The 25,851-nt window shown below is 36.3% G+C and overlaps 1 protein-coding gene across 2 annotated transcripts; it reads right to left on the bottom strand.

Annotated features, from left to right (window-relative positions):
• Positions 1–24,971, bottom strand: RAD50 (RAD50 double strand break repair protein). 2 transcript variants are annotated; one of them, XM_062587442.1, is made up of 27 exons: positions 24,953–24,971; positions 24,148–24,221; positions 23,403–23,586; positions 22,928–23,011; positions 22,547–22,698; positions 21,670–21,855; positions 21,312–21,516; positions 20,767–20,895; positions 19,836–20,001; positions 17,901–18,094; positions 17,113–17,319; positions 15,472–15,654; positions 15,114–15,271; positions 13,839–14,014; positions 12,894–13,131; positions 11,258–11,447; positions 10,166–10,292; positions 9,724–9,917; positions 9,323–9,433; positions 8,713–8,805; positions 8,522–8,635; positions 7,599–7,726; positions 6,566–6,790; positions 3,333–3,418; positions 2,765–2,907; positions 801–934; positions 1–470 (listed from the first exon to the last, which is right to left on the bottom strand). In XM_062587442.1, the coding sequence occupies exons 3-27, from the start codon at positions 23,529–23,531 to the stop codon at positions 284–286; spliced, it is 3,939 nt and encodes a 1,312-aa protein (XP_062443426.1). In that variant the 5' UTR covers positions 23,532–23,586; positions 24,148–24,221; positions 24,953–24,971; the 3' UTR covers positions 1–283. The 2 variants fall into 2 exon arrangements, with proteins under 2 accessions (XP_062443426.1, XP_062443427.1); XM_062587443.1 differs by lacking the exon at positions 24,953–24,971 and adding an exon at positions 24,517–24,537.
• Between the last annotated feature and the right edge of the window lie 880 nt (positions 24,972–25,851).

Raw genomic sequence — 25,851 nt, 5'->3', positions numbered from 1 at the left:
TCAAAGTAAATCATAACTTTATTTTCACTTGAAAGCATAAACTACATCTAAACGTTAACTCCTTTGTAGTCAGGTACATTTTTCCAAAGTACAGCAATTTTTAAACACATGCACAGAAATATGTGCAAAGATACAAAATTTAAAAATTAATAGCTTCAGACTCTAGCTAAAATTGCTACAAATCTCCACAACGGTACACAACATGATACTTCCAACTGCTTTCATTCCAACTCTATTAAGTAATGCAACTAAGCCAGTCCATAAAACCTAACTACTTGAAATTCTAATGAACGTATGAACCTAAGGAGCTGACACTGCACTTCATAATTTCAGAACACTGGTCAATGTTCTTCTTTATCCTGTAGAATGTTTCCACGTATTCAGAACGGCCCAGAAGTTCAACAAAATCTTCATCATGAGTTATCACCAAAAGTTGAAAATTGCGCTGCTGTGATCGGCTTTTTATTATCCTACAAAAAAGAGTTGCTGGTTAGTACACCTTTACCTAAATCACATTCTAGCTTTACAGAACTTGTAAATATATGGTGCAAAAGTAGTTAACTATGACACAAATAACATGAACTGTCAAGCAATCTAATGTAGATTAGTATCTCTTTTTCCCTTCATTAAAAAAGAGAACTATATACTTTTCCTTTTACAGAAAAAAAGAGGGTATCTAAAGCTACTGCTTTGTGCATATAATAGTATACATCAACAGAGATACACAGCTTAAAACAAACTTCGCTTCTGCTGATTTGAAAAATACCCATCTTTAAGCTTCACGAGAAGAGATCACTTACTCCACCAGGGCATGTGCAAGAGACTCTATGTTTTCTCTATCGAGATTGGTAGTAGGCTCATCTAGTGCCAGGATGCCACAGTTGAGACAGAATGTTTCTGCTAGAGCAAGACGAATAATAAGAGAAGCAAGCACCTAAGGAAACAGAATAAACAAAATCTCACTCTTCAAAGTGTTTAGATAGAAAGAATATGTGTAATGTGTTATTTTTAATGCCATTACAAACTATAATACTGAGTAAAGCTTACAAAGACAATTCATTGATACTTCGCGAAATGTCATTAATTGGCTACCTTTCAGCTGAAAAAAAAGTATTCAAATTTCAAGTTTGAAATGAAAGATCCATTCTACAAAATACTGTTGGAAAAATATTAAAGTGAAATACTCAAAATTCAGGAAATACTGGATATAGGAATATTTACTACATTGTCATTTGCATCATCACTGTACTTTTTTCAGGCCTCATCCTACTGCAACACAGAGGGTGGAAATTTATACCACTTGGTTTAGATTACTGAACTCCTGTCTATTTACTAAAACTGAAGTCAGCAGGATTTACTACCTTACATATTAGTTCTATACTGATCTGCCTAATGATGTATATTTTTGACCTCATGAATTAATGAAAAGTCACAGAACACTTGATGGAAACTTTAGGAGAACACACTACGAAAGAATACTTTCCAATGATCATGACTGCTGGCATCATAGTTTACGATCAAAGAATAATTCTCGGAATATAAGCTAAGAAACTGTGAATAAGTTTCACTCTCATTTACATAGGACTCTAACCTAACACCTTAGACTACTATAGGAGAAGATACATTTTTTGATTACACTGCTGTTTTATAAGAAGTTTTGGTTTTCCCCCACGAGTATGGAATTTTCAAAGTAAGTACACATCCACATTCAGGTGGGAATTAATTTGACAGCATTTCTCATACTTGAGTAACAACACAGTAGGCATCTTTTCATGGAATACCTTTTAATAATTCCATTGCTATATGTAGTTTAAAATGCATTTTGTTCTATTCCTTAATTGCATTTTTCTTCTACTATTGTCAGTATCATCTGGTCATGGAAAAGTGAAGAGGGCTGCTGATGAAACACTGACCTAGTAGGCTACACAGTGGAACTGCTAATCTGGAAGCAAGCAGTTAGCTACTTCAGATGATGGCAATGCTTTCTCAGCATCCAGGAGATGCAAGTCTGTTGCCCTGGTAGCCCTTCCAGCTGTTGCAGAAGGAGGGAGCCAGAAAGCCAAGTTCCAGCTCCCACTGCAGAAGAGGAAGGAGAAAGTATCTCCTTCATAAGGTTTCAATATCCTCAGGCTAGGCTGTCATTTGCACTTTGGGTATAGGCAACAGACTCCCAGAGCCTCAACGGTGAGAGACAGCTCTCCAGGTCTTCTGTTTACAAAGGATGGGCAAAAAGTGTTCCCGCAGGGAGGAAGTAAGACCAGCCCTGGCTGCATGTTTATCCCTTTCTACTACCACTGTATTTAGAAGGACCACTCATTCCAGTGCAAATGTTTAATCTAAGAAAGAGGATATCCTTGCTGTAATACTGCAGGTAGCTTTGGCTGCCTAAGGGCATAACCAATCCAGCAGGTGTCAAATGGCCATCAGTAGGGCTGGTGACTCTGGAAGCAGCGGAGCAAGGCAGGTGGGGAGTTCTTTTCTCTTACCTTTGATTAGTTCAGATGCTGTGTCACAATGTAACAGACAAGTGGAAGCAACATCTCTCAAGCCTCAATACATGAAAGAGATGTGGCTATCTAGGACGAATCTCTGGATATTGCTTACTCCCAGCAAAATCCAGGCAATAAAGATGTGCAGAATTATAGATTAGAGTTGGAGCCAGCTCTTCTTCAGGACCACTTCAGAATGTGTGGGTTTTTTGCATTCACCTGTATCAGTTCTCAGAATCCCATTTACTCTCTACTGAAAATAAAATGCCATATACCTTCTGCCCAGCACTACATCTTCCTCGCATATCCAGTGCGGTATCTCCTTTTATCATTACTACTCTATAGTTGTAGCTTCTTCTTTTATCAGATGCTGAAACACTCTCATCTGCATCAGAACGAATTTCTATATATTCGATATCTGAAAATGTGAAGGAAACATTTTTTCCATTATCAAAAGTGTTTATAAATACGATAGAATTAAACAGACTTCAGGAGTTATAATACACATTATAACACAAAAATTTTATTCAGAATTCCCTCTGATAGATACATCTTGAAACCATTTTTTTCAAAAACTGAAGAAAATGAACTGGTGCAGTTCCCCTATCTCAAGGAAAATTTAACTTCAGAAAATTGGAACAGGGAAAATTACTTCTTTTTATCATATAACTACATAACTTGTAATAAAAAGGTGATTAAAATAGTGACCAGCAGATATAGCCTTTAGAATACAACTGTCTATTTCCAGAACCTGGATTTTCAGTATTTTGAGCAAGTTATTTTCTGTACACAATGCTCAATATAAAATCAATATATATGAGAAACACTAAACAAATTATATACCTTGTCCTCTGTAGGTGCTTCGCCAAAGATCACGAATTATTTTGTTGATTTCTTCCATTTTCATGCTATGAAATGTCATTATTGCTCTAGAGGGGGTAAAAAAACCGAAAGAATTCAAGCTGTTATAGATGCAGCCAGGGACTGCTACACATTACAGGGAACTTTAAGGAAGGCAACAGCTCCCTTCTTGTTTTCTAAATATTTCCTCTAAAAATATAACATTCAGTAGTTTATTACTTTGAATGCAGAAGTGTATAAAGACTAAACACGCTGTATTACGTAAGTACTTCTACTCTCATGAACAGTCCCCCTGCACCCTGCAATGCAGATCACTGAGTTTCCAAAGAAAAGGAGAGCCTATAAAGTATCCTCAGAGTACAGAATTCTCTATCAAGAAAATTATTCACAATTACCCAAATGGACATTATGACTGGAGCTACCTTTCTCTTTAGCAGTAACAGGATGTCATTAATATTTTTTTGTTTCTCTGCTTAATATATAATACATGTCTTTACTGTTCAATACGAGATATTTTGTATAAAGTCATATAAGAAAGGAAATGATGCTACATTTCTAACTTGTCTTTTTAAACAAAAGTGCTCTGCTATCAAAAAATTGATTGCCCAAATTACAATGTCTTCTTTCAAAAAGATATATCCTGGAAGTTAAATACATGTCTGCAAGGGACTTTTCACATGTACTTTTCCCACATTCCCTCCTTTAAGAATTCTTTCCACCTTTTCTGGGGCAAAAAAGAAAGAAGAATGTGTTTTCAATTATTAACTCAATTAAACATACAAATGCCTTACACATCAAATGCCTTACACATCAATATTTATCACAAACTTTCAAATATTAAATCAATAAAGATCAACTGATTGCACAGAAGAACATTCAAAATGTTGGTTTTCCCAGCCTACATATACAGTTTTCAATCTCTGGCCATTAGAGGTAACATTTCATCTCACTGATTTTTCAAGATGATTACCAATAAGTGATGCTTATCTATTTTTCTTGAAATTACACAACTGATTTCCTGCTTTGCCTTAAATAGAAACAATAGATGATTCGATATCATATACAAAGATTCTGAAGTCTAAAAGGGAAATCCTTAGAGTGCATTTCCATTTAATGCTGCGAAGCAAAGAATGATACATGCTCTTAGCAATGTAAGTCTTCATAAAACAAATGTTGGATTACATTCAAACATTATACATATTTTATTATTAAAATTGCTTAAAACAGAGTTCCTCTAGATCACTGTGTTTAATAGCCATTGAGACTTGTCTTCCTGAATTCAACTTATCTTTCTGAAACCATTTTATACTTTTATCCTCCAAATCTACCAGTGAGCTATGGGGTCCATTATTTTATTACGTGATGTAAGAAAAAGTACTTGTATTTCAAACTATTGCATGGTAATTTTATCATCATTCCCTTTTCATCTTGTCTACATCATTTAAAACGTTGATAAATATTTATCAATCTCCTTTACTCACTTCTTTTCAACTTGGAAACTCATCTTAGTTTCTCCTTATGATTATCATGCTTACCTCCAACCACAATACTGCTCTTCTGTGCAACTTTTTCCAGTTCTACTATACTTAATCCAGGAGACCAAAATTCCAGTGTATTCAAGACATGGGTGTACTGTGAATTTATACAGTGGAACCAAAACGTTCTTTTCTCTTTCATTCTCTATCTTGTTCCTAATGTTCAATTTACCATCTTAACTGCCACTGAGCATCAGCCTCTGGCTTCCTGAAACATACCCACAAGATCCTTCCCCATGTTCCTCCAAGTTGCAATAGGATATTTGTAATTCCATCATTGTATATGAACACAGAGGATTTTCCTAGGAGGGCTGTTTGTGTTACTTTGCCTTTGCTTACAATGCTCAAGATCCTATTTTTGGCCAGTCAGTCCAAGACTATAAAACAAGCTTCCAGAAGAAGCAGAAACAAACATTTACTACAGTTCTCATCAAATGCAAGACATGCTTCTTTTGAGCTTGTCTTCTCTAATATAAACGTAAGAACAGCCACACTGGAAAAAAGAAGAAAAACACCTCTATATTGCAGCATTCTTTACTGAAGACAGTTATTTACTTGAAGAGAAGATGATGGAGAAGAAGAAATCCACATGACAGATCTTATTCCTGTTAAAGTATAATTAGACAATGCTAAAATATACCACTATAGAAATAAAAGAGGCTATGCAAGAAAGGCTGGGTTTAACAACCAAATATTTAAACAGAGATTTCCCCTTTCTTAAATTGGTACAGTGAATTCATGCACTTTGGGGCAACACCTGAGACAGACTTTTAAGATGAACGTTCTCCTAATTATCCATTGTATACCCTAGAACTGTTCCTTCTACCTCCCTCCAAAATGAAAATTACAAGAAATCTGCCTCTTGGAGGGGGAAAAAAAAAGGTGGGAAGGAGAGGGAAGGAAAACCATCAGCAGCTTTGGGAGAAACATTTACCAAAGCTTCCTACACCTTCAAGTAGAAAAGAAACAGAGGAACATGGCCATGTGTACAGAGACTGTTGTCGCTCCACACAAGCTTTGATTCTTCTACCTGTTTTCATTTGAAAAATAAAGTCGAATGTATCTGTTGTCTGGACATTCTCTCACCACCGCAAGCAACACAGCAAATTCACAGCATGTAAAAAATTCAGCACACAAGTTAAAGATAGATGATGTATTGGGTTCACCGTTATCTCCCTGAACTTGAATTGCTGCATTGCAAATATAAGTCCTAACGTGTACAACCAGAACTCAAAAAGGTTCCTACAGAGAGCTGGGAACAAAATGATGATGCCCACTGGACTTATCTACAGCTATGTTAAACTCCAACTATAACTATCAATGCAGTTATTATATGTACGTTATATATCTTAACTCTGTATAAGCTGCTGCATATTTTCATTAATCCACTTTGCTTTTAGGAACTAGCTTTCTTCTGGAGTTAAAAAAAAAAGTTACTGGAATTGTTTTTTTTAGGATATAAAAACAGTTGAAATGAAAAGTTGTATTTGGCTATATTATCTTAACATTTAAATGACTGATTTTATGAAGAGAAAAAAATTACACATCTCACATAATTATATTCACTTACTATTTCTAATTTATCCTAGAAAGCTGGAAATTAAAAGCTGCTTTTGTACCAAGAATGTCAATAGTAATTAAGCCTAAAACATTAAATTACCACCATATGACAGTACTTACTTATCAAGAGCCTTATAATAAATGTCCAGATCTTTGTTCACCAGCTCTGTTGTTCTCATAACAATCATCATTTCCCTGTATTTCTCCTCTGCATCTTTAAACTGTGACTCTCGAAGTTCCTTTTTAAAACGAACAATCTCTTCCTCAAATCCACGCTGCCGGCCTAGCGCAACATGATGGTTTCTTTTCAGTTCTTCTATTTTCTCCTCTAAACGTTTTTGCTCACTGTCAAGATGTGACATAAAAATCTTTTGTATTTACTACTTCATAGTTCTTTAATCAAGGTTTTAATTTTGAGTTTATGCTAGACAGTAGCTTCTTGTAGCTATTAAGTTAGCAGTAGCTAATATTATAGTACTAGTATCCTCAGAACTAAAACACAGTTAGAAAAAAAATATTTTAGAATTTGCTAAAAATATATTCAAATCTTTATTCTAGCTAGCAGAAGCAAGTTATCAAGCTTGAAGACCAAAGTAAAAATATATAAAATAGTTTGATAGCAGGAATTAAATTATTTAGAGGCTGAGCAAAAGTTAAGATAAATAACTGGATAACTTGTAGGAAGTTAAATAAACAGCTGATGTAAAAACGAGTAGAGAGATAAATCTTGTTCAAAAGTGTCATCTAAGCAATTAATACCGAACTACTGAAATAAATACGAATTTTTCTGCTGAGATATATATTAACAGACTGAACATGAAAATAAAATATTCTTATCCAGAGAAAGGAGTTATATCTGAGAATCGAGAAGTGAAAGTCATTAAAATGAAAGGATTAAACTAGAATAAGTATATGCACATGTGCACATATACATACTTTTAGCTAGAAGCACTATATAATTTCACTAAGTCATGTTGCTATTGTCATAGGGATATTACACAAACATGAGTTTGAAGGAGGAAGTGGTCTACATGAATGGGAAGAAAGGTGGGCCAGAAAACACATAATATATAATGAATATTACATTCAGATATTTACAGAATTCTTGTGCAAAATATGCTGTTTTGTTCTGAAGATCTTATAATGCGCTTACTTTTTCATCTGCAGAACTTTCATTTCTCCCATCTCCTTTGTAAGTTGTTTTATATCATCTTCAACTTCTTTTAGCTCTTCACTTCTTTTCCTCAAAGTAAGATTATCCTGTAGCCATCTCTCTTGTATCTAACTCCACAGATAGTAAGAAGTTGTATAATGGGCTACTAAGCTTTATTAATTCCACGTTTCAGTATGAATGCAGACTTTCAAAGACAAAGTATGAATTCTCCACAACTCTAAAACATGCTACAAGTATAATATAATTGATAGCACTGAGAATTGTCACACATATTTTAGGAACTTATTTTAGCTAGAAATAGGGTATAATACTTACAAAATTGGTTGTCATAGTTCACCTGTGCGTGAAATTTTAATCAATGCTTCAAATTGGGCAAGTCATTTGAGATGAGATTTATCAGAAGTCTCCCATCTCAATTCTACAGTAAGTGCTGGGATAGAAAGGGGAACCTTGCCCTTCCCGTAAAGAGCGTAAACAATATTTGAATAATACAGACACGAATTTAAAGTACATGACAAAATCTGAAGTCACTAGCAACTCCTGGTTCTTGCAATCAGATACACCTTACAGCAGTCATCTTTCAGAAGGCAGGTGTTCTCCACACAAAGCTAGTTTTAGAAAATATTGGCCATTATCAAAATAGACTTACCCTATTTGCAAATACCACAAGATGATAATCAGAGATAAAAACCTTCAAACAGGCATCTACTTTTGCATATCTAAATTTCAAGACTTTAAGCCTAATGCACGTACAGCAGCTATTCTGACCAACAACTAATTAACTAGAAATCAGTCAACAAGAGAAGAACTTTACGCCAGTATGAACCTATGCAGACTTAAGTCAACACCAGGAATAATTTAAACTATGCAAAAAATACTTCACTATAAGATAATGCATCTACCTTTTGGGTATCAATATCTTGTCGTATCATTTCCATCTCTTTACTTATCTTTTCCTTCTGTTCCTCACAGGCAGCTAACTGAGAATTTACTTCCTCGAGTTCAGACTCCTTTTGCTAAAGAAATAAATTGGTGTTAGTTAAACATAGAAAGCCGACATTAAAGTCACTTTTATGCCTGTTTTTTAGGTTACCTTTTTATAGTCTTCTTTTCCATGTAGAATATAGTTTTCAATTTCTTTCATGTAGTTGTTTATATTTTTAACTTTCTCTTTTATATCATTTATCTGCAAGGAAGAGATTTCTAGTGAAATACAATCTTCTGTCCAAGAATTGACATTCTATATATCAAATATTAGGTATTACATTAACATATTTTCAAAGTACAATTCTTATCTTCCTTTGATGTAATAATGAAAGCCTTTAGCTTTTGCAATTATGAAAATGTTTTCCTAAACAAATGGCAAATCACTCATTCATGTTCACACAAGAGGGCCACTTCACCTAAGAAAGAGAGTTTTGCCTCTTGGCAAGAACAGGTTCCATTCATCCTTGCTGCTCCTCTTGTATCTATTAGGAAGGATTTTTAACATCATTGGCCATTAAATATTGCCAAATGTACCTATAAGACCCTTGACAAGACTGCCAGTACCCTGACTTAGTTACATTTCCTTTATTCTCTAGAAGTTCTAGAAATAGAAATCATTAAAGTCATTGTTATTTCCTAAAAGGCAGACTCATCGCCATGGCCCTCCTTCCATGTCTGAAAATCTTATCTCCCAACTATGTCAAAAGCAAACTTACCTTCTCTTGTGTTTCCTTATTACTCGCAGTCTTTTTATTAATTAAATCCTCCTTCTCCTGCTGCAATTTTTCTAAAGTTGCATCCAGAGGGAAAACCTGTTCTTTTGCTTCCTGGAAAGCAGATGGGAGAAAAAAGTCTTTTTTTTCCCCTTGCTATATGAAAGATCAACAATTTTTCAATTTTCAAGGCGGCATGCAGGTATTTCATTATTTTCAGTGTTAAAAACACATATTAAGCTGCTGGAAGTTCCCAAAGATATACAAAATAGGACAAATATTTAAAAATGTAACAATTTCACATTACGGACTATGTTAAATACAACACAATTTTTCTCCAATTTGTATTTTTTCCAACAAAAATACAACAAAGCTAAGGGTTAATGATTAAGAGTATTTCTTACCTTGATCTCTCTGTATAAGGACTGAACCTCAGTGGTTAATTCCACTGTTTGTTCCTCCAGTTGTTGACGACGTTGCATACCGCTGGCAATCTGAAGTTTCTCTGCTTTAAGCTCATTAACTGTACTCTTAAGCTGCTGGATCTGATTTTGCTGGTCTTGCTTAAGTTTTTGATTTAGCTCAATTTTACCAGTAACTGCGTATGAAAAGAAACCCACAGTGAGAGGATTAATCTGTCATTAATAACATTCATTGTCTTCCTTATGAAAAATCTAACTGTAAATTAAGCTATTATAACCAAAAACTCTAACCAAACAAAAACTACAATACTGTTATCTTAAAACGTGTAATAAGTAAACTAAAAAGCTGACATTTTTATGACAGCAAGTTTTGAACATTTTTCTATATATAAATGAAATACATTACCAGTTCTATAGGGCCTACCTGTATCCCACAAATGCTTTTTTTCTTGTTTTTCTTGGCTTACTTGTAGAATAGTTCTACTTAAATCAACTCCTAGTAGCTTAGCAGCCTGCTGAGCAATTTTTCTTTCAACGTCCCTAATATCAGTCTGAAAATAAGAGTAAAAGTACTATTCTTATTATTATACTGTTTAACAACATATTTATTATTAGCTTTGGCACAGGGAACAAGCTTGGGGCTTGAAGCACATAAGACTCAGGAGACCTCCAAATTTATCTCCTCTGCTGGAGCAATGTCACATCAGTAGTAGTAAAGTTATGTTAGCCCACAGGCTGCTAGAACCTGGAATTTCTAATTATGAGAGGAAATAAGCTGATACGCACTGGCTTCTGACATCTCTAGAACAGTTATGTGACCATCTGTCTCTGCAACAACAGAGCTTTTGGAGCCTCAGGAGCTGTTGCTACCTCTCACTTGTGAAACAGTCTCAGCTTCCCCAAGCTTCCTGAGTCTCCTTTTGACCCTCAGCTGAGCAAAGATTTTGCTATATTAGCAATAAAGGTGCAAAGGCTGTTCAAAAAAGTCTCCTACTTCAGAATAATAATAAAAAAAAAATCAAATAAAGAGAGCATATCCATCCTGCTTTACCATATGTTCAGATGGCCCAGAAAAAGGGAACACAGGTGACAAGACTTAAAAAAGTTTATCAGTGTACATGCAGAGAATATGCTGAAGAAGAAGAACAGATAGCTGGACCACGCGAACTGAGAAACAATGCACTGTCATTGCTTTCCTGTGTAAATTCTGGATTATACCTGTTTTCCTAGTTACTACAGTACAGAATTAAGTCAGAACTTGAGAAACACTGTGATCCTCAGAAGCAGAAATCATTATATGAAACTTTATTATATGAAACATATAATAACATGAAACATTTTATTAGTAACAAGATCATCTATGTTACACTGGCTTTTTTTTAAATGTTCTTACCAGCTTTGAAAAGTCTTAGGACTTCAAAAGCTTCCCGTTATTATTAAAAAAACCCACATATTTAGGAGGTAGCAAAGAAGCATCATCATTTTACATATATTGAAAAAAATTACCGAAACATACCTGGTACCTTTCCATAAGTGTTATATCCTGTAAACATGCCTTGGCACTCTCCTCTTCAGACAGATCTGTGTGCAAGAGTGTTTCTTGTTCTTCTATCTCATTTTTTAGGTCTGTAAAATCCCTGTTTACAGCCTGTAGCTTGTTCTTCAAGTCTGGTATGTCCTTTTCTTGGAGTTCAATTATGGTTTGCCTTAAAAAAACAAACAAGCAAACAAACCAAATCCATGAAACTTTCTTTGTCAAAGAAAGCAGTATAAGTTAAAGACATTTAATATCACAAAATCTGTGATAGGATTTAATAGTGGAAGACTAGATTTAGACAAAAATAGTATTCCCTTAACCTTGTTCATGTTTAAGTTTATCTTATTTCCCCCAACTAAGATAACATAACCCTTGTTTTAGACAGGTGAGAGAAGTTCAAATCCAGAAGAGTTTATAAAGTATAGCAAATGCTTATGAGAAGGCTGAAAAATCTGCTATACAAGACTGCCCTCTTGCGAAAGAAAGGTGTATTCTTTAATATACATTTTCTCTCTCTTGCAATGTAAGTCCCAAGTAACATTAGCCAAGCCAAATTCTCTCCAAACAATGGTCTGCAAACTTCTTGGGAATAGAGCGTCTTTACCTACACACAAGGACCTGCATTCTCTACTCTCACTCCAAATCCAGTTTGTATGATTAAAAAAAATCCTCCAGATTCTGGCAGAAATTCGTTAGGGTTATTGTTATTTGTTTTTGTTTCAAAGAGAGATGATAGAAATAGCAAAGGGAGATAACAACAAAACAGGCTGCCTGAAATTTTCATAGCTTAAAAAAATACAGGCAAATTCAGCCTATTGGAGATTACTTGAGATACCTTTTCTGAATTTGTTAATATTGCCCATACTTTTTATAATCTTCTAAGTTCCACCCCCCCCCAAAAAAAAGAACTGCAACAAAAAGTATCCTAAATAACTAAAAAAAGGATTAAATTCAGTCTTATCTAATATGGGTTAAAAGAGTCAGAGACTGTGATGTATTCCAAAATGATGGAATTGCACATGACCGTATCTAAGAAACATAGATGGCATTGGGGATCCACTAGAAAAATCGAGAGATCCCTTTCTAGAAGATCATAATTCATATAAAATTCCCAGCAACAGGAAAAGACTGTTAATGGACTTACAAACTAGGATTAGATTGAAATGTTCAGCATAAATTCAGTACCCATTCTGTCAATGCAGCTGCCATTTTAGCATTTCTAAGAAACATATTAATGCAATGTGGTATGAAAACACTTCAGTAACAACAAAAACAACCTGTCCATTTTAAATTACAATGATAAAAAACAAGGAGCAAGCTATTCTTGTATGGTGCAAATAATCAGTAGAAGTAGCAGCATACAGCCACTTTTTCTGCCCCACTTTCATGAGAAGCCTAAAAGGACCAGAAATACCAAAAACATAAAATAGTTTAATATTGAAGTCTAAATGAGCAGAGAACAAATGCTTGCAAAATATTAATCTTGAGGATTATACTTTTGAAGGAATTATCTAGTTCTAAAATAAAATTTCCTCGATTTCACATACTTTTTAATAATCAGGAAACCATCTGAAAGAAAACAGCTTGCAACAAAATGGTTTGGTCAGTACTTTACCTAATTGGTTTAAGCCCTATCATTTCATCCCGTTTCTTCTCTCTTCTTTTAAGCTCAGACTCTGTTGACTTCAGTTTGTCTGGAGCAAGACGCAACTTAGACTGCAGATCACTAATCACATCTTGCAGTTCTGCCTCTGTTTGAAAAACCCTTTGACAAACTGGACAACATGACTGGTTCTCCTCTGTCAGTTGTGTAATGAACTGGGAGTAAACTGCTGTGGCTCCAGCAAGAACAGCTGGATTATAAAAAAATTAAAAAAAAAATATGTTAACTAAACAGTGTATAACCAGATCTAAGAGATGTTATTATCATAAACAAGACAAAATTATAACCTACAAAATCATTAAGACAGGAAACCGAAACAGCTTTGAAGAAGCTGGTACGAATTCAACGCTGACCCTGCTTTCAGCAGTTTGGCCTAGATGACTTCCTAAGGTCCCCTCTCACCTGAATTATTCTATGAATCTATTTCATTAAACTATGCTCCTTCTATAATTCACTGTGCAAGAAAGTACTTCCTTCACAAATTGCTTGCTTTCTGCTATTATAAGGCCTTATATACAAGAACTATACTACACTGTTGGCTGTGTACTTGTCTTTACATCTGGCAGATCTATGCACCCAAACATTTCACTAGTTTTGAAAAGACTCTGATCTACACATACATCATATAAAAGTAGACTATTTATACATAATAAAAGAGTTAACTGAAAGAATTAAAAAGACTGATCCTGACTAAATGTAAAATACAAACAGCAGCAGAGATAAAGAAGACTCATTACAAATATTCATTAATAACATTACTTCTGTAAGTTTCTAGGTTGATTGTCCTACAGTATAAAAACCCACGAGCAACATGTCTTGATACCTGTAATTTACATTTAAAAAAATCTCTACAGAAAAGAAAAAAAAGAAAAAAAAAAGAGACATAGATATATTTACCTCGTTGTTTTGAACTCTTTTCAATTTCATCTTGAAGTTTGTTCAGATCACTATCAAAATCCTGGCTTCCACAAACATCAAAAAGTTTTGTTTCATAACTAGACAACTGTTCTTCTTTTTTCCTTAGTTCAATGCCGATATAATTTTTACGTTGTTCTGCTGAAGCTAGTTGTTTGCTGAAACATCAATGCAGAAACTCTTATATTACAGAAAAGCAAAAAAAGATTTCAAACTAAGTAAAGTAAGTAAAAACAAAAACCTGAGACATTAGTCTAAAGTTGACATTACAGAGCTAACCATCAGTTTTTCTTTAACGATTTACAATGAAATCTGCAGGGTAAACATTCATCTAAAGATTACATAAAGTGTTACTTCTAATTTCCCTTTGATCCTATAGATTTTTGTTTTCTGGATGTTTAATTAAACTCATTTCCAAAAATCAATCCATACAAAAGAATTTCTAGAATAATACAGTCTCAATTCTTTGTTCCCCTCTATTTATCACAGCATTTATGAGGTACCACTGAGCTACTTAAGCACAGAACATTAGCATCAATCCACCATGTTCCACATTTCTGAACTATGCAATATTTTCAGGCTCCAAATTTTGTAATCAGAGCTACATGAAAGTAGGCCGATGCTTACTAACAGCTCTTGTAAGTGGCACCCACAATACATTATCCTCAACAAATGTGACCAAGCACTTGGAAATGGAAAGAGGACCTGACTTACATAAAAGGAAAAAAACCAAACTTATCCCAAACCATTAATGCTGGAAGAAAAAAAAGAGATTTTCACCTAAGACATGTAGGGTTTTTCGCTGAGCTGAATGTGTATCACTAACTCTTTCTAACAAACTATTTTATATATTATCAAATGAAATCTGGGATATTTAATCACCCATGGACTCATGACACTTTTACTAACCATTTTGTGACTTGTAAGAAAGCCAGAAGGTCATCTGCTTCCTCCCAAAGCAGATTTATTCAGCTAGGATTAGTATCAAAGAATTAAAGATGTTTGAGAACAGTATTTTGCAACCTATTTTTTCGGCTGCCTTTGATACACTACAAACGTAACTGATTTTTTGACTGGCACAAAATATATTGGTTATACATTACATAAACTTTGCAGCATGCATTTTTTCACTCTGTAGATACCTAAATAAACCAAAATGGATTAAAATATCAATGGAAGCACATTAAACATTCTAATATTGAAATTAATAATTTTTAAAATACTTCTGGAGATATCATCAATTAATTTAATACCTACTTAAGCTTGGCAAGTCTATCCCTTGTCTGATTAATCTCTTTGTTTTTATCATGAAGCCAGTCTTCAAGTTGTTTTTTATTTGGAAAGTATCCCAGCAGTGATGTCAGCTCATCAGAATGTCTTGATTTTACTTTTCTAATTTGCTCCTCTTTGTCTGCCTTGGGAAACAAATAATTTTAATTTAATATTTTCATATGCCCAAGTTTATTTCACTCTATGCATTCAAGGGGTTAAAATGTTTTTTTATGAAGTCAGATAGAAGCTTTACATACTATTGTTGAAAAACATAAAAAAAAAATACAAGAATGGGATTAATTTCACGTCTCTTTCTTATGAGATAATGACAGCAGTAAATTACTTTGTCTCTCTTCAGCATCTCCATTTGGGTTATTGTTGTGGTGTGTAGGTTTAGCTGTTCCATCTCCTGATCCAGCTTCCGAAGTACTTTGTCCAGGTTTGTTTTCTCACGTTGTAGACTTTGTATTTCTAGTTCGAGTGCTTCTACGTTACTGTTCTTCTCAGCCTTCTCCAGGTCACGTTCCTAAACAAAACAACACAACACAACAGTAACAACAAAAAGCTTAAATAATTACAGTAACAATAATGTTCTAACTAAAGCAGACAAAAGAAAGATTTTAAACTGCCCAGCAGTAGTATCATTAACTGATACAGGAATGGTAACTACAAGATTTGTAAACAGTACATACAAAAGGACAAAGGCTGTGATGCTGGGATAAGTAAAGTAGGTGGATATTCAGATGCAGAATTCCAAAATATAGCACTGGCCCAAGTTGCTCATCCTTTTAACATAAGCCATAGCCACATAATTTAGCTTCAAAAAGCTCGCTCATATTTTATTTAATTCTTTGCATTAAGCATCTACTGTACATTATATACTGGAATTATCCCAGTGAGAAGGCTAAAAGAAGCACTCTCAAGCACTGATTTCTTACACTGCAAACAAATAAATATATTTATCTACAAGGGCATAATCAATTCTTCAACAGGGAAATAAGATGTTTATAACCTTGGAACGCTTTATAGGATAAGAAGTTAATCACCTACTAGCCCATTTTATAGACAAGTTATTTGGAAAATGGAGCTAGCATAGCACTTCAAGCCATAATTTTTTCTGGTCCAGTAATTTAAGACTAACCAATCTTATGACATGATATTCTCAGCCATGCTTATTATACTATTTATAAGAGACCAAGCAGAAATACTATGTTCTATGTATGCATGTACAGAAAACAAGTAGTGAGCAGTGTCTTCCCCAAAGAGCCTATCATCTAAAAAGAAAGACATAGGGAAGGCATTAAAAGGGCAAAAATACAGCAGAGATTTGAACTTCCTTTTGGAGTAAACATCAACCTTTTTGATAAAATGAAAGTTTTCCTTCTCAACTTAGAATTATAGAATCAGTAAGGTTGGCAGGGACCTCTGGAGATCTAGTCCAACCTCCCTGCTCAGCAGGGTCACCTAGAGCATGTCAGACAGGGTTGCATCCAGGCGGGCCTTGAAGATCTCCAGAGAAGGAGACTCCACAACCTCTCTGGGCAACCTGGTCCAGTGCTCTGTCACTCTCTCAGAGAAGAAATTGCCCCGCACGTTTAGGCAGAACCTCCTGTGCTTCAATTTCTGCATATGGCCTCTTGTCCTGTCACACGGGACAACTGAAAAGAGTTTGGCCCCGTCCCCTTGACACCCTCCCTTCAGGGACTTGTACACATTGATCAGATCCCCCCTCAGTCTTCTATGAGGGGGCTCGGCCCTCACAGGGCAGATGCTCCAGCCCTGTGATCATCTTCGTAGCCCTACGCTGGACTCTACTCCAGTAGCTCCATGTCTCTCTTGTACTGGGGAGCCCAGAACTGGACACAGTACTCGAGATGAGGCCTCAGCAGGGCTGAGTTAGAGAGGCAGGACCACCTCCCTTGACCTGCTGGCAACAGTCTTGCTAATGTACCCTTATTTAAATTTTTCAGTTACACGAACTTACTGCCTTGACAAGCTCCTGGTCCAACTCCAGAATTCTGTCTGAAGACCCCTCCAACTGCTGCAATTCGTATTTTACATTCTTCAGTTCAACTTGCTTCTTGTTCTGAATGTCTGATTTCAGGTCAATGGTTCTTTCTAATCCGGTTTTCTTATCCCTTATTTCATCTATCTGTTTTTGCTTCATTGCTTCTTTTTGTGCAAAGCCTCTCTGAAAGAAGTCAGGAATAATATATTCATTTAGTGATCAACTACAGTTACATTTTTAATAGGAAAGCTTGCAAACATTCACCATTGTAATGCAAGACATTGGTATATTTAGATTATTTAGATTATTAGAACTTGTCAAAAATTTTCTGCTGAAATGTTTCCATTAGAAAATGCAAACTCATTATACCACCAGCATTTTGGGAGAGCAACTCACTTTTGAGGATTCTTTCAGTAAAAAAGGATGTTTATTCTTCCAGCAGTTGGCCATTCTGATTTTTCCTCAGGCCTTTTACCTTCCCTGTGACCCACCTGCTCAAGAGTGAGAGCTACTGAGAAAAAACTGCTTGCAAAATTGCCTGTTAAGTAACTTTGGCAATTCAAATCACCTGATCATCACTCTCTGTTCCAAACTTGTTTTCCCAGGAAAAGGCCAGACAATCCATAGAGAATACTAAAAAAAACAAAACCAAAAGCAACCCAAAACCTTCATTTTTTCTCTCAATTTTCTTCTTCTTCCGTGTAGCACCATTAAGACACCTGTGAACTACTAACAGCACACTAGCAACATGACCAAATCCTTACCATTATTTGATTGGCAGCTTCTATGTCTCTTTCCTGTCTCTCCTTCAACAACCTGTGAAAACTGGTAATCTGTCTTTCATTAAAAGGTGCTCGCTCAAAACCATCTAATTCCAGCTGTGATGCCAAAGACTGAATTAATGAATCCCTCATTGTTATGTGTTCTTGGTGACGATCTGCTTGCAGCTGAAGGCGACCTACACAAAAAGAAAAGAAAATGTGACACAAATCCACAAAAAAATGATATGTGCCTGATTCAAAAATAGATAGCAACTATTTTCTTGAAGACTTCTAAATTGATGCATTTATGAGCAATCCAAAAATAAAATACATAAAATAAAAACATCTATGCTGTAGCTTGAGAAACTATTTTCGGTAATGAAATTTTTATTAAATCAATCTATTAATCAAGGATTTCAAAATATTACTCTGGTAAATATAAACAAACCTAAGCCCAAACAAATTTCATGTAGGCAGGTGTTCTGTGTCTGAATTACAACTATACTGAAATTTATATCATGCCTATTTTAAGAGACTTTAACATTTTCCTCCTTTTAAACCCAGTCTTACAGTAAGACTTTCATTTGGATGGTACACAGAAGATTTTGTCCTATTAAATTTCAGCACAGGATTATGGCCATTACTGCCTTGCTAAGAAACCCAATACAGAAATGTTAGCCTGCATTTTGCATAGATTTATATAAACTTCAAGAATGTTGTCTTGACTTGTCTTTAACTTCACAAATGACGTGACACTAAGGCAAAGGGAAGTAACTGTTCATCAACATATGAAATGTCCTCTTTCAAGTTTGTATGCAGGACTCTTAAGTCCAAAGTCATACATGCAATATTTCAACAATTAAACATATGTAATTATTATGGCACAAACTGACAATCCAACTTATTTTCCTTAAATCTACAAAAAGTTTAAAGTAAAGCATTAAAACTGTTCAGATTGAAAAAAAAAAAAAAAAAAAAAAAAAAAAAAAAAAAAAACTTGTCTCTCAGGCTGCTACTTTCAGGTGTTTCTCCTTTGGCTGTAACATGCCTGAGTTTTTTTCTACATGATAATATTAAGAGAACTGTGGCACATGTGTATCAAGTTATATAGCTTTATTAAGTAACAGAAGTGATCAGTCAGGCTAGCACAGACACCAAGTTATTTGCCCCAGTACTGAAGCTGAATCTTTATTAAATAACAGTTGTGCTGCTTCCAAACAATTCTCTCTTATTTTTTAAGTCCCCAAATGCCACTGCTTTCCAGAACTTCCAATATAATTACCACTACATTTCATTCCTATTACTATTTAATTATAGGACCCATTGAAAAATGCATAATTCATGTATCATAGTATACCATCAACAGTCCATCTAAAACAGAATGTGCAACATAAGGAAGAACATTATCCTAAAGCCTTCTGATTAGCCCCAGCCCCCACCTGAGACTCTGAGGATGCTGAGCATTCCTGCTTTCATGATCTTCTTGGCTAAAATACAATTATACCAGCACATCTTCATAACTTAGAGAAAGTAAAAACTCAGACTCAGTGAAGAATTGTGTCGTAAACTGCTAGATTGACATTGTTCTAAGTCACCAGACTCATCTATTTTGAGTATTTCTATAAAGCACAGTCCATTTAAGAACAAGTTTGTTATACACTGTAATTATGGCTCAAAACAAGATGCACACATTAGAAATTACAGGGAAAGAACCTTAGATTTGATTACCTGTGAGATTCCCACACTATGATCTCCAGAGGTCCCTTCCAACCTTACCAGTTCTATGATTCTATGATTCTATACTTGCACAGATGACGTCAAACTAATACGCATTTCAAGGTTGTTGACCAGTTCAAGTCACTTCAATTCTTATCAGTATTTCCATCTCACATCTTTATTACATTAAAAATAAAAAGTTAGATATCAAGTCCGAAATACCTCGTTCAATAAGTAGTTCCGACTTTTCACTGTTAAATCTCTGGCACTCTTTAGAGGCTCTATCTAGTTCACGCTTACAATCTAATAATCTCTTCTCCTTCTCCTTCACTGTTCTCTGGTGGTTCTGATATCTATCCCTGAGTTGTTCATCTGTTCCTTGAAAAATCTGGAAATCAAATAAAACAGGCAATAAAGTTAGCTTTTAAATTAAGTTTAAAAGCCACTTTTATGATTTTTTAAAAGGTATAGTTTTTACTATAACGGAATTCAAGAAATAAGAACTTTCTATACTGAAATTGTATACAAAGTCACATATTAAAAAAACACATTCCAAACAATTGCCCGAACAAAAAGTATTGTTTTTCTTAAGTTGAAACAAAATAATCAAAATTTCTACCACTATCCTACAGAAGTTTTTTTCCAGCTGTCAAAATAGTTTTAGATGTCTCAGCACAAACACAACAGAAGACTAGCAACTGTTATTTTAGGAAGAAGAAATAAAAAAGCTCCAAGGAGATTAACAATATTAACATCAGGACGCCTACTGTACTGAACAGAACAAGCGCTGGCTATAACCAAATTATTGTGAGATTTAGATACTTTCATGTTGCACATTGCAGGACATTATTACCAGAAACTATCACTTTTATGAAAAATTGTGTCTGTATTTCATTTCCTGGCAAGCTATTCTATTGTGGAGGGATCAGTTACAAAATGCAATTTAATCCTTACATCCAAATTACACAGAAATTAATACCTCTTTATGAAACCATATTTATAATTGACATTATCCAGACAGCTACTTGGGCTGTAAAGATATTCTTCACCAACATCTGTTTCATAATAAAATATATACTTAGTTCACTGGTGGTAAAAGATAGACTTTGATTTTTCAGAAGAAAGAATGGCAGCATGAAATTTAAAAGGCAACCTTTTCCATTTTCTGTTGCAGATCTTGATTATCTTTTTCCATCTGCTTCTTCCTGCTCTCCAGAGCTTTTATATCATTGTCTAGCCTCATCACTTTCATGAGATTCTGTTCAATTGCTGCCAGAGAACTCTGCAAAGGAAAGAGACCAAAAGTAAAAGATCTCATTAGCTTATGAATCCCATAATCAAATTTTCTATACAAAATAGTACTCTAAAGGCAGAATCTTCAGCTTTACGAGAACTTTTCGACAAAAAAGGCTAGCAGCTATATTTGAGAAAGGGAGAATTTAGATTAAAATACAATAAAACAATACTACTACAAGAATTCACAGAGTACATTCTTAAACTTCCAAGGATTATCTACAGATCAGAGTAGCAGCTGTTAAGTATGTCCAGGTACACTTGATTCAGTTTCAGAGCAGAGGAATACGTAATACAACATAAAAGTTCAAGATTTTAATCAATGAGTTGCTCCAGCTTTTATTTTTTCTTTGTTCTTATATACTGTTTCATACGGAATTTTAACATAATGATCATGTAAATTACCGTTAGAGGATCAAGTTGACTTTCAATAGATTTTACATTCTCCTTAGAAGCAGCCAGCTGAGCCTCTCTATTGCTAAGATGATCCTGGATTTCACGTGCTTTTTCTTTATTCTGTTTTAGGTATTTCAGTTCTGTCTGACATTCTTTTACTTTCAAGCTTTGTTTCAGTCGTACCTGACGGAGAGTTTCTAGCGCTTTAATATACCTTAAAAAAAAAAAAAAAGCATAAAAACAAATTTCAAATCCTACTGGCAATATAACAGTATCAATGATTGAAACAATGCTTTAAACACTTTCATGAACATCTGTGTTATTAAAGATTTCTTTTCTTATTTAATTACTGTAAAGACATAAAAACCTTGTTGCTGAAAAGATCTCATCAAATTTTTGTTTCAGAGCTTTCCCTTCACTTAAGGGCCAGTTGGATTCTTCTTGGTGGCAGAAAATGACATTGTTAATCACCGACTTGGAAACACCAAGGGCGCTGATCATCTCCCGGTCGATTTCTGCACACTTGGAACTCAGACTGACCTTCTCTCCGTGCCTATGCAATGCAGATAAAGAAAATGCACATTAAAGTTACTAACAAATTATTTTTAAAAATGAACTCCTGCATATTTCAATAGTATAAACTTATTCTAATGTACTGACCTAAAACTTAGCAAGAGTAACAAATAATTTTTTATGAATAAGTTTTTCATCCCTCCTGATCTTTCCTTTACCCTATCTTTAATTGTTAAGCATAAAATTACCATTTTCAGTAAGTGCATTTAACACAGTAAATATTCTTTTGTCAAGACCACTACCTGTTAAAATGTCATAGAGAACCACTAGAGGAAGCAAAAACGATCTAGAATAAAAGAGTATTCAATAACTTTAAATATTGGAGGTGGGAATTAAACATGGATTTAGAATAATCTGAAACTTAAAATGGTGCTAAAGAAATTAGAACTTACATATTGCATAGAACACTACTTTCAAATCATACTGTTAGTAAAAGATTTTCAATTATACTTAAATCAATAGATACAAGTAACTTTTAAAACAGTGGCTATCAAATCTAGGATTTCTGAGTCAAATAATAGATTAAGTGATGAAACTACATAGCTTTAACCTAAGAGTATATGTAGCAACTTCCACAAATACATTATCAAGTTTTCTTGGCTTATACATAAAGATATATATTTAACCCCCCCCGACATTCATGCCAAAGTAAGAAAAAAATGACAACTTACTTTGTTCTAGTAATGACACCTTCAAGTGTTTTAAATTCTGTTTTCTTGCCTTTCTGGGTACAAACCATGGATCGCTGGACAGCCACGAGCTCTCCATTAACATCTCGAAACTGCAATCGAATCTGAGCTCTAACATCTGTTTCATTGGCCACCTTCAGAAGAAACAAAAAAATGCCTGAATAAAGGAAATTCTTCTTGACATCCAAATGGACATGCACATTCCAAGCTGCAGGTGATCTTCTAATCTCCCCTATTTCTCTGTTTTTCCTGGAAAAATAATGTCAACGAATGTCTGTCTAGTACTTTAGTATCCCTACTTTCATCACATCCCTGAGTTAAGTATTTTACTTAACAGTAAACACTAGTCACTATGGCTTTTACCTTTGGGTCATGAACAAATGAACTTCCTTTCGTGCCAGGAGGAAAATCTCCAGTGGATATATATTTAAGGCATTCAATGATAGTCTAAGAAAACAGAAATAAGTATACAGTAATAATGACAATTTAGAGTAAACAATATAGGCTACAGCAGAACACAATAACAGTCCATACATATTTGCAAATAACTGTAAGAGAATAATTAAAAAATGACATTTTTAAGTATCATGGGAACAAAATACTTCGTAAGAACAGTTTTAATCAGCACCTGGATCACTTTCCTAAAAGAAATTATCAACCAGTGCTTTGCAAAATCTAGGCTTGAAAGCAGGTATCTCATAATGCAATGCATCACAATATGTACAGTAAACTGCAAGATTTTTATGTTTTTAATACCTTTCTCTAGAGATCATTCTTTGTATTATGAGGGTTTTCAAAGCTATTTATAGTATAAAACCAAACATTTAGCAAGTCTTACCGTTTTTCCTGCACCATTTGGTCCCACCAAAATAGTTAATGGATTAAAGAAAGTGATAATTTGTTTGTCTTTATCTTCCACCCCAAAACTCCTCACTCCGAGGATACTCATTTTCTCAATCTTTGACATTTTTGCAGAATATTTTTCTTCCTTTCCAAAGCCAGAAGCTTAAATGTCATCAACTCTACAAAATAAAGCTTAGTGAAAAACCTAGATAGCAAAACTGTATCGTATCACTGAAACCTGACAACATATATAAATAAGCACGTAGTATTATCTGTGTTTTCAAAAACAGCAAAGGTTCTTCAACTATGGCTGAAGGTGCAGAACATACTAAAACAAAACAGATGTTTTATACTAAGAAGCCAATCAGCTCAAAGTTAACAGACCGGCCACAGTATTTATCACTGAATCAAAATAATAGCAAAAATTAAAATTTGTAATGTTTATAAGATGAATATACTTAACTACACTTAACAAAAACTATGTACATGCTTTCAGAATGCTCTGAGCAGAACAAAAGTACTAGCACTTCTTTTCTCTTTAAATAATTTTGCTGCTGGACTGCAATACCCAAAATTGAGCAAGCTTTTCTACTGTGTATATTTTTTGTAATGCCACGTTCAAATTTATATAGGACATCTATCTTTGCACTGATATGGGAATTAAAAAAAAAGAGTATGACATTTTATAGACCAAACTCCACAAGGATGCAGGCAGCCTTGCAGTCCTTCCATCAACAGACCTTTGCACGCACGCCGGGCCTGCTCCGCTGCTGCTGCTGCAGGATCGGGGTGGTTCATAAAAGCAATTCCTAGCCTAATGTGCGATGAATATTGTTAGCTATACATACTTCATACGCATATTTAAGACATGTATGTTTAACAAAAGCATGTGAGAACACAATAAAACAGCCCAGAAATGAGGAGTCTGCAGGGGAATTCCATAAACAGCTGTCAATGACCAAATCTGCCAGGGCAGCGTACGAAGTTATTGCCCGCTCTGGTCCCCTGCTCCCGCTCTGGTCCCCGTCACCGTTCCCCACACCAGTCCCCATCTCCCACACCGGTTGCTGTCACCTGCACCAGTCCCCATCACCTGAATCGGTCCCCACCTCCCACACTGGTCCCAGTCGCCGGCACTGGTCCCCCCGCTCTCCACGCCGCTCTCCCCCGCTCCGCACGCCCGTCCCCGTCGTTCCCCCCGCCTTCCTCCCGCCCTCTCCGGGATCCCCCGCGCTGCCCCACCGCGGCCGGCCCAGCCCCCGCCGGCAGCCCGGGGCCGCGGCCGCTGCTGCCGCCGCGGCGAGGCGAGGCCCGGCGAGGCCCGGCGGGCTGGGCCGCGGCGGCGGGCGGCGGCGGGCGCGGGAGGCATTTCCTGGAGAAACCCCGCGGCCGCGGCGGGGGTGGGGGTGGGCAGCGGGAGTTCCCCCCGAAGAGCCCCGCGCCGCGGCGGGGGTGCACATTTTCCAAGGACACGCGGCCGCGGGCAGAGGCGGCGGCGGCGCCCCCCGAGCCCGCCGCTACCTCCCCGCTCCCCGGCCCCGTCACCTCGGCTCCGCGCCGCGCCGCGCCGCCCGGCAGCCCCCGCGGCCGCCGCCCCGCCCCGGCCCGGCCCGGCCCGGCCCGGCAGCGCCGCCCTCGTCCCGCCGCCTGTGGCGCCGCGGGAAGCGGCGCGGAGGCCGCGGCCGCTCGCTGAGGCCTTTCCGAGGCAGCGTTAAAAACAAAACCAGACATTTTCTTTTTATTTTCTTTTTTCTTTCTATTTTTTTTCGCACAAACACCCCAGCCGTTTTTGCTCCTGGCGTTTTTGCGCCTTTCTGCGGAGTGTCCCTGTCTGCGGCAGCGGCGCCGCGGTGGAAGGCCGGGCGAGCGGAGCTGGCGCTCCGAGCGGGGAGCGGGTTTCCCTTCAAATCCCTGTGGAAAACGGCCAGGGCGGGAGCGACTGGACTCGGTGGTGTCAGATACTTCCAAAGCTGAAATCTTAGCGGGATCTGAAAAAGCGTCGGCGTTCGGACAAGTGCTATTAGGCGGAATATTTACGAGCCTTCCATCGCAATAACGCCACCTTCCCTTAGACAAGATAAACAGTTTTAGCCACTAAACCTCCTACTTCCCCTTTCTGTTTCAGATATTTAATACAGATGTCTGTAATCGTTGAAGTACCGCTGCAACACGGGCGGCGTGAAGCCCAGACGGGCAGCCTTCGCTGAGTAGAAACGTTGTACGCTCAGACTACAGTGTTTTTTTTTCACATTTTACACCTGCCTATAAAAACGTGATCCGTGGTTAGACATGTAGTATAAGCCATTGGTGAAGAAACAATGTGATCTCCATTAGCAATCCCACTTCTTACCCGCAAATATCTGAAAGTCTTCCTTGCGGGTCGACGTTGGTCCTGTGCAAAGGTGGATTGTCAGAATGTGAAAATCTATTGCAACAACTTTTTG

Source organism: Rhea pennata, chromosome 14 (genome assembly GCF_028389875.1).
Source record: "Rhea pennata isolate bPtePen1 chromosome 14, bPtePen1.pri, whole genome shotgun sequence".
Taxonomy (NCBI): Eukaryota; Metazoa; Chordata; class Aves; order Rheiformes; family Rheidae; genus Rhea; species Rhea pennata.
This window is presented reverse-complemented; position numbering and strand designations above follow the sequence as displayed.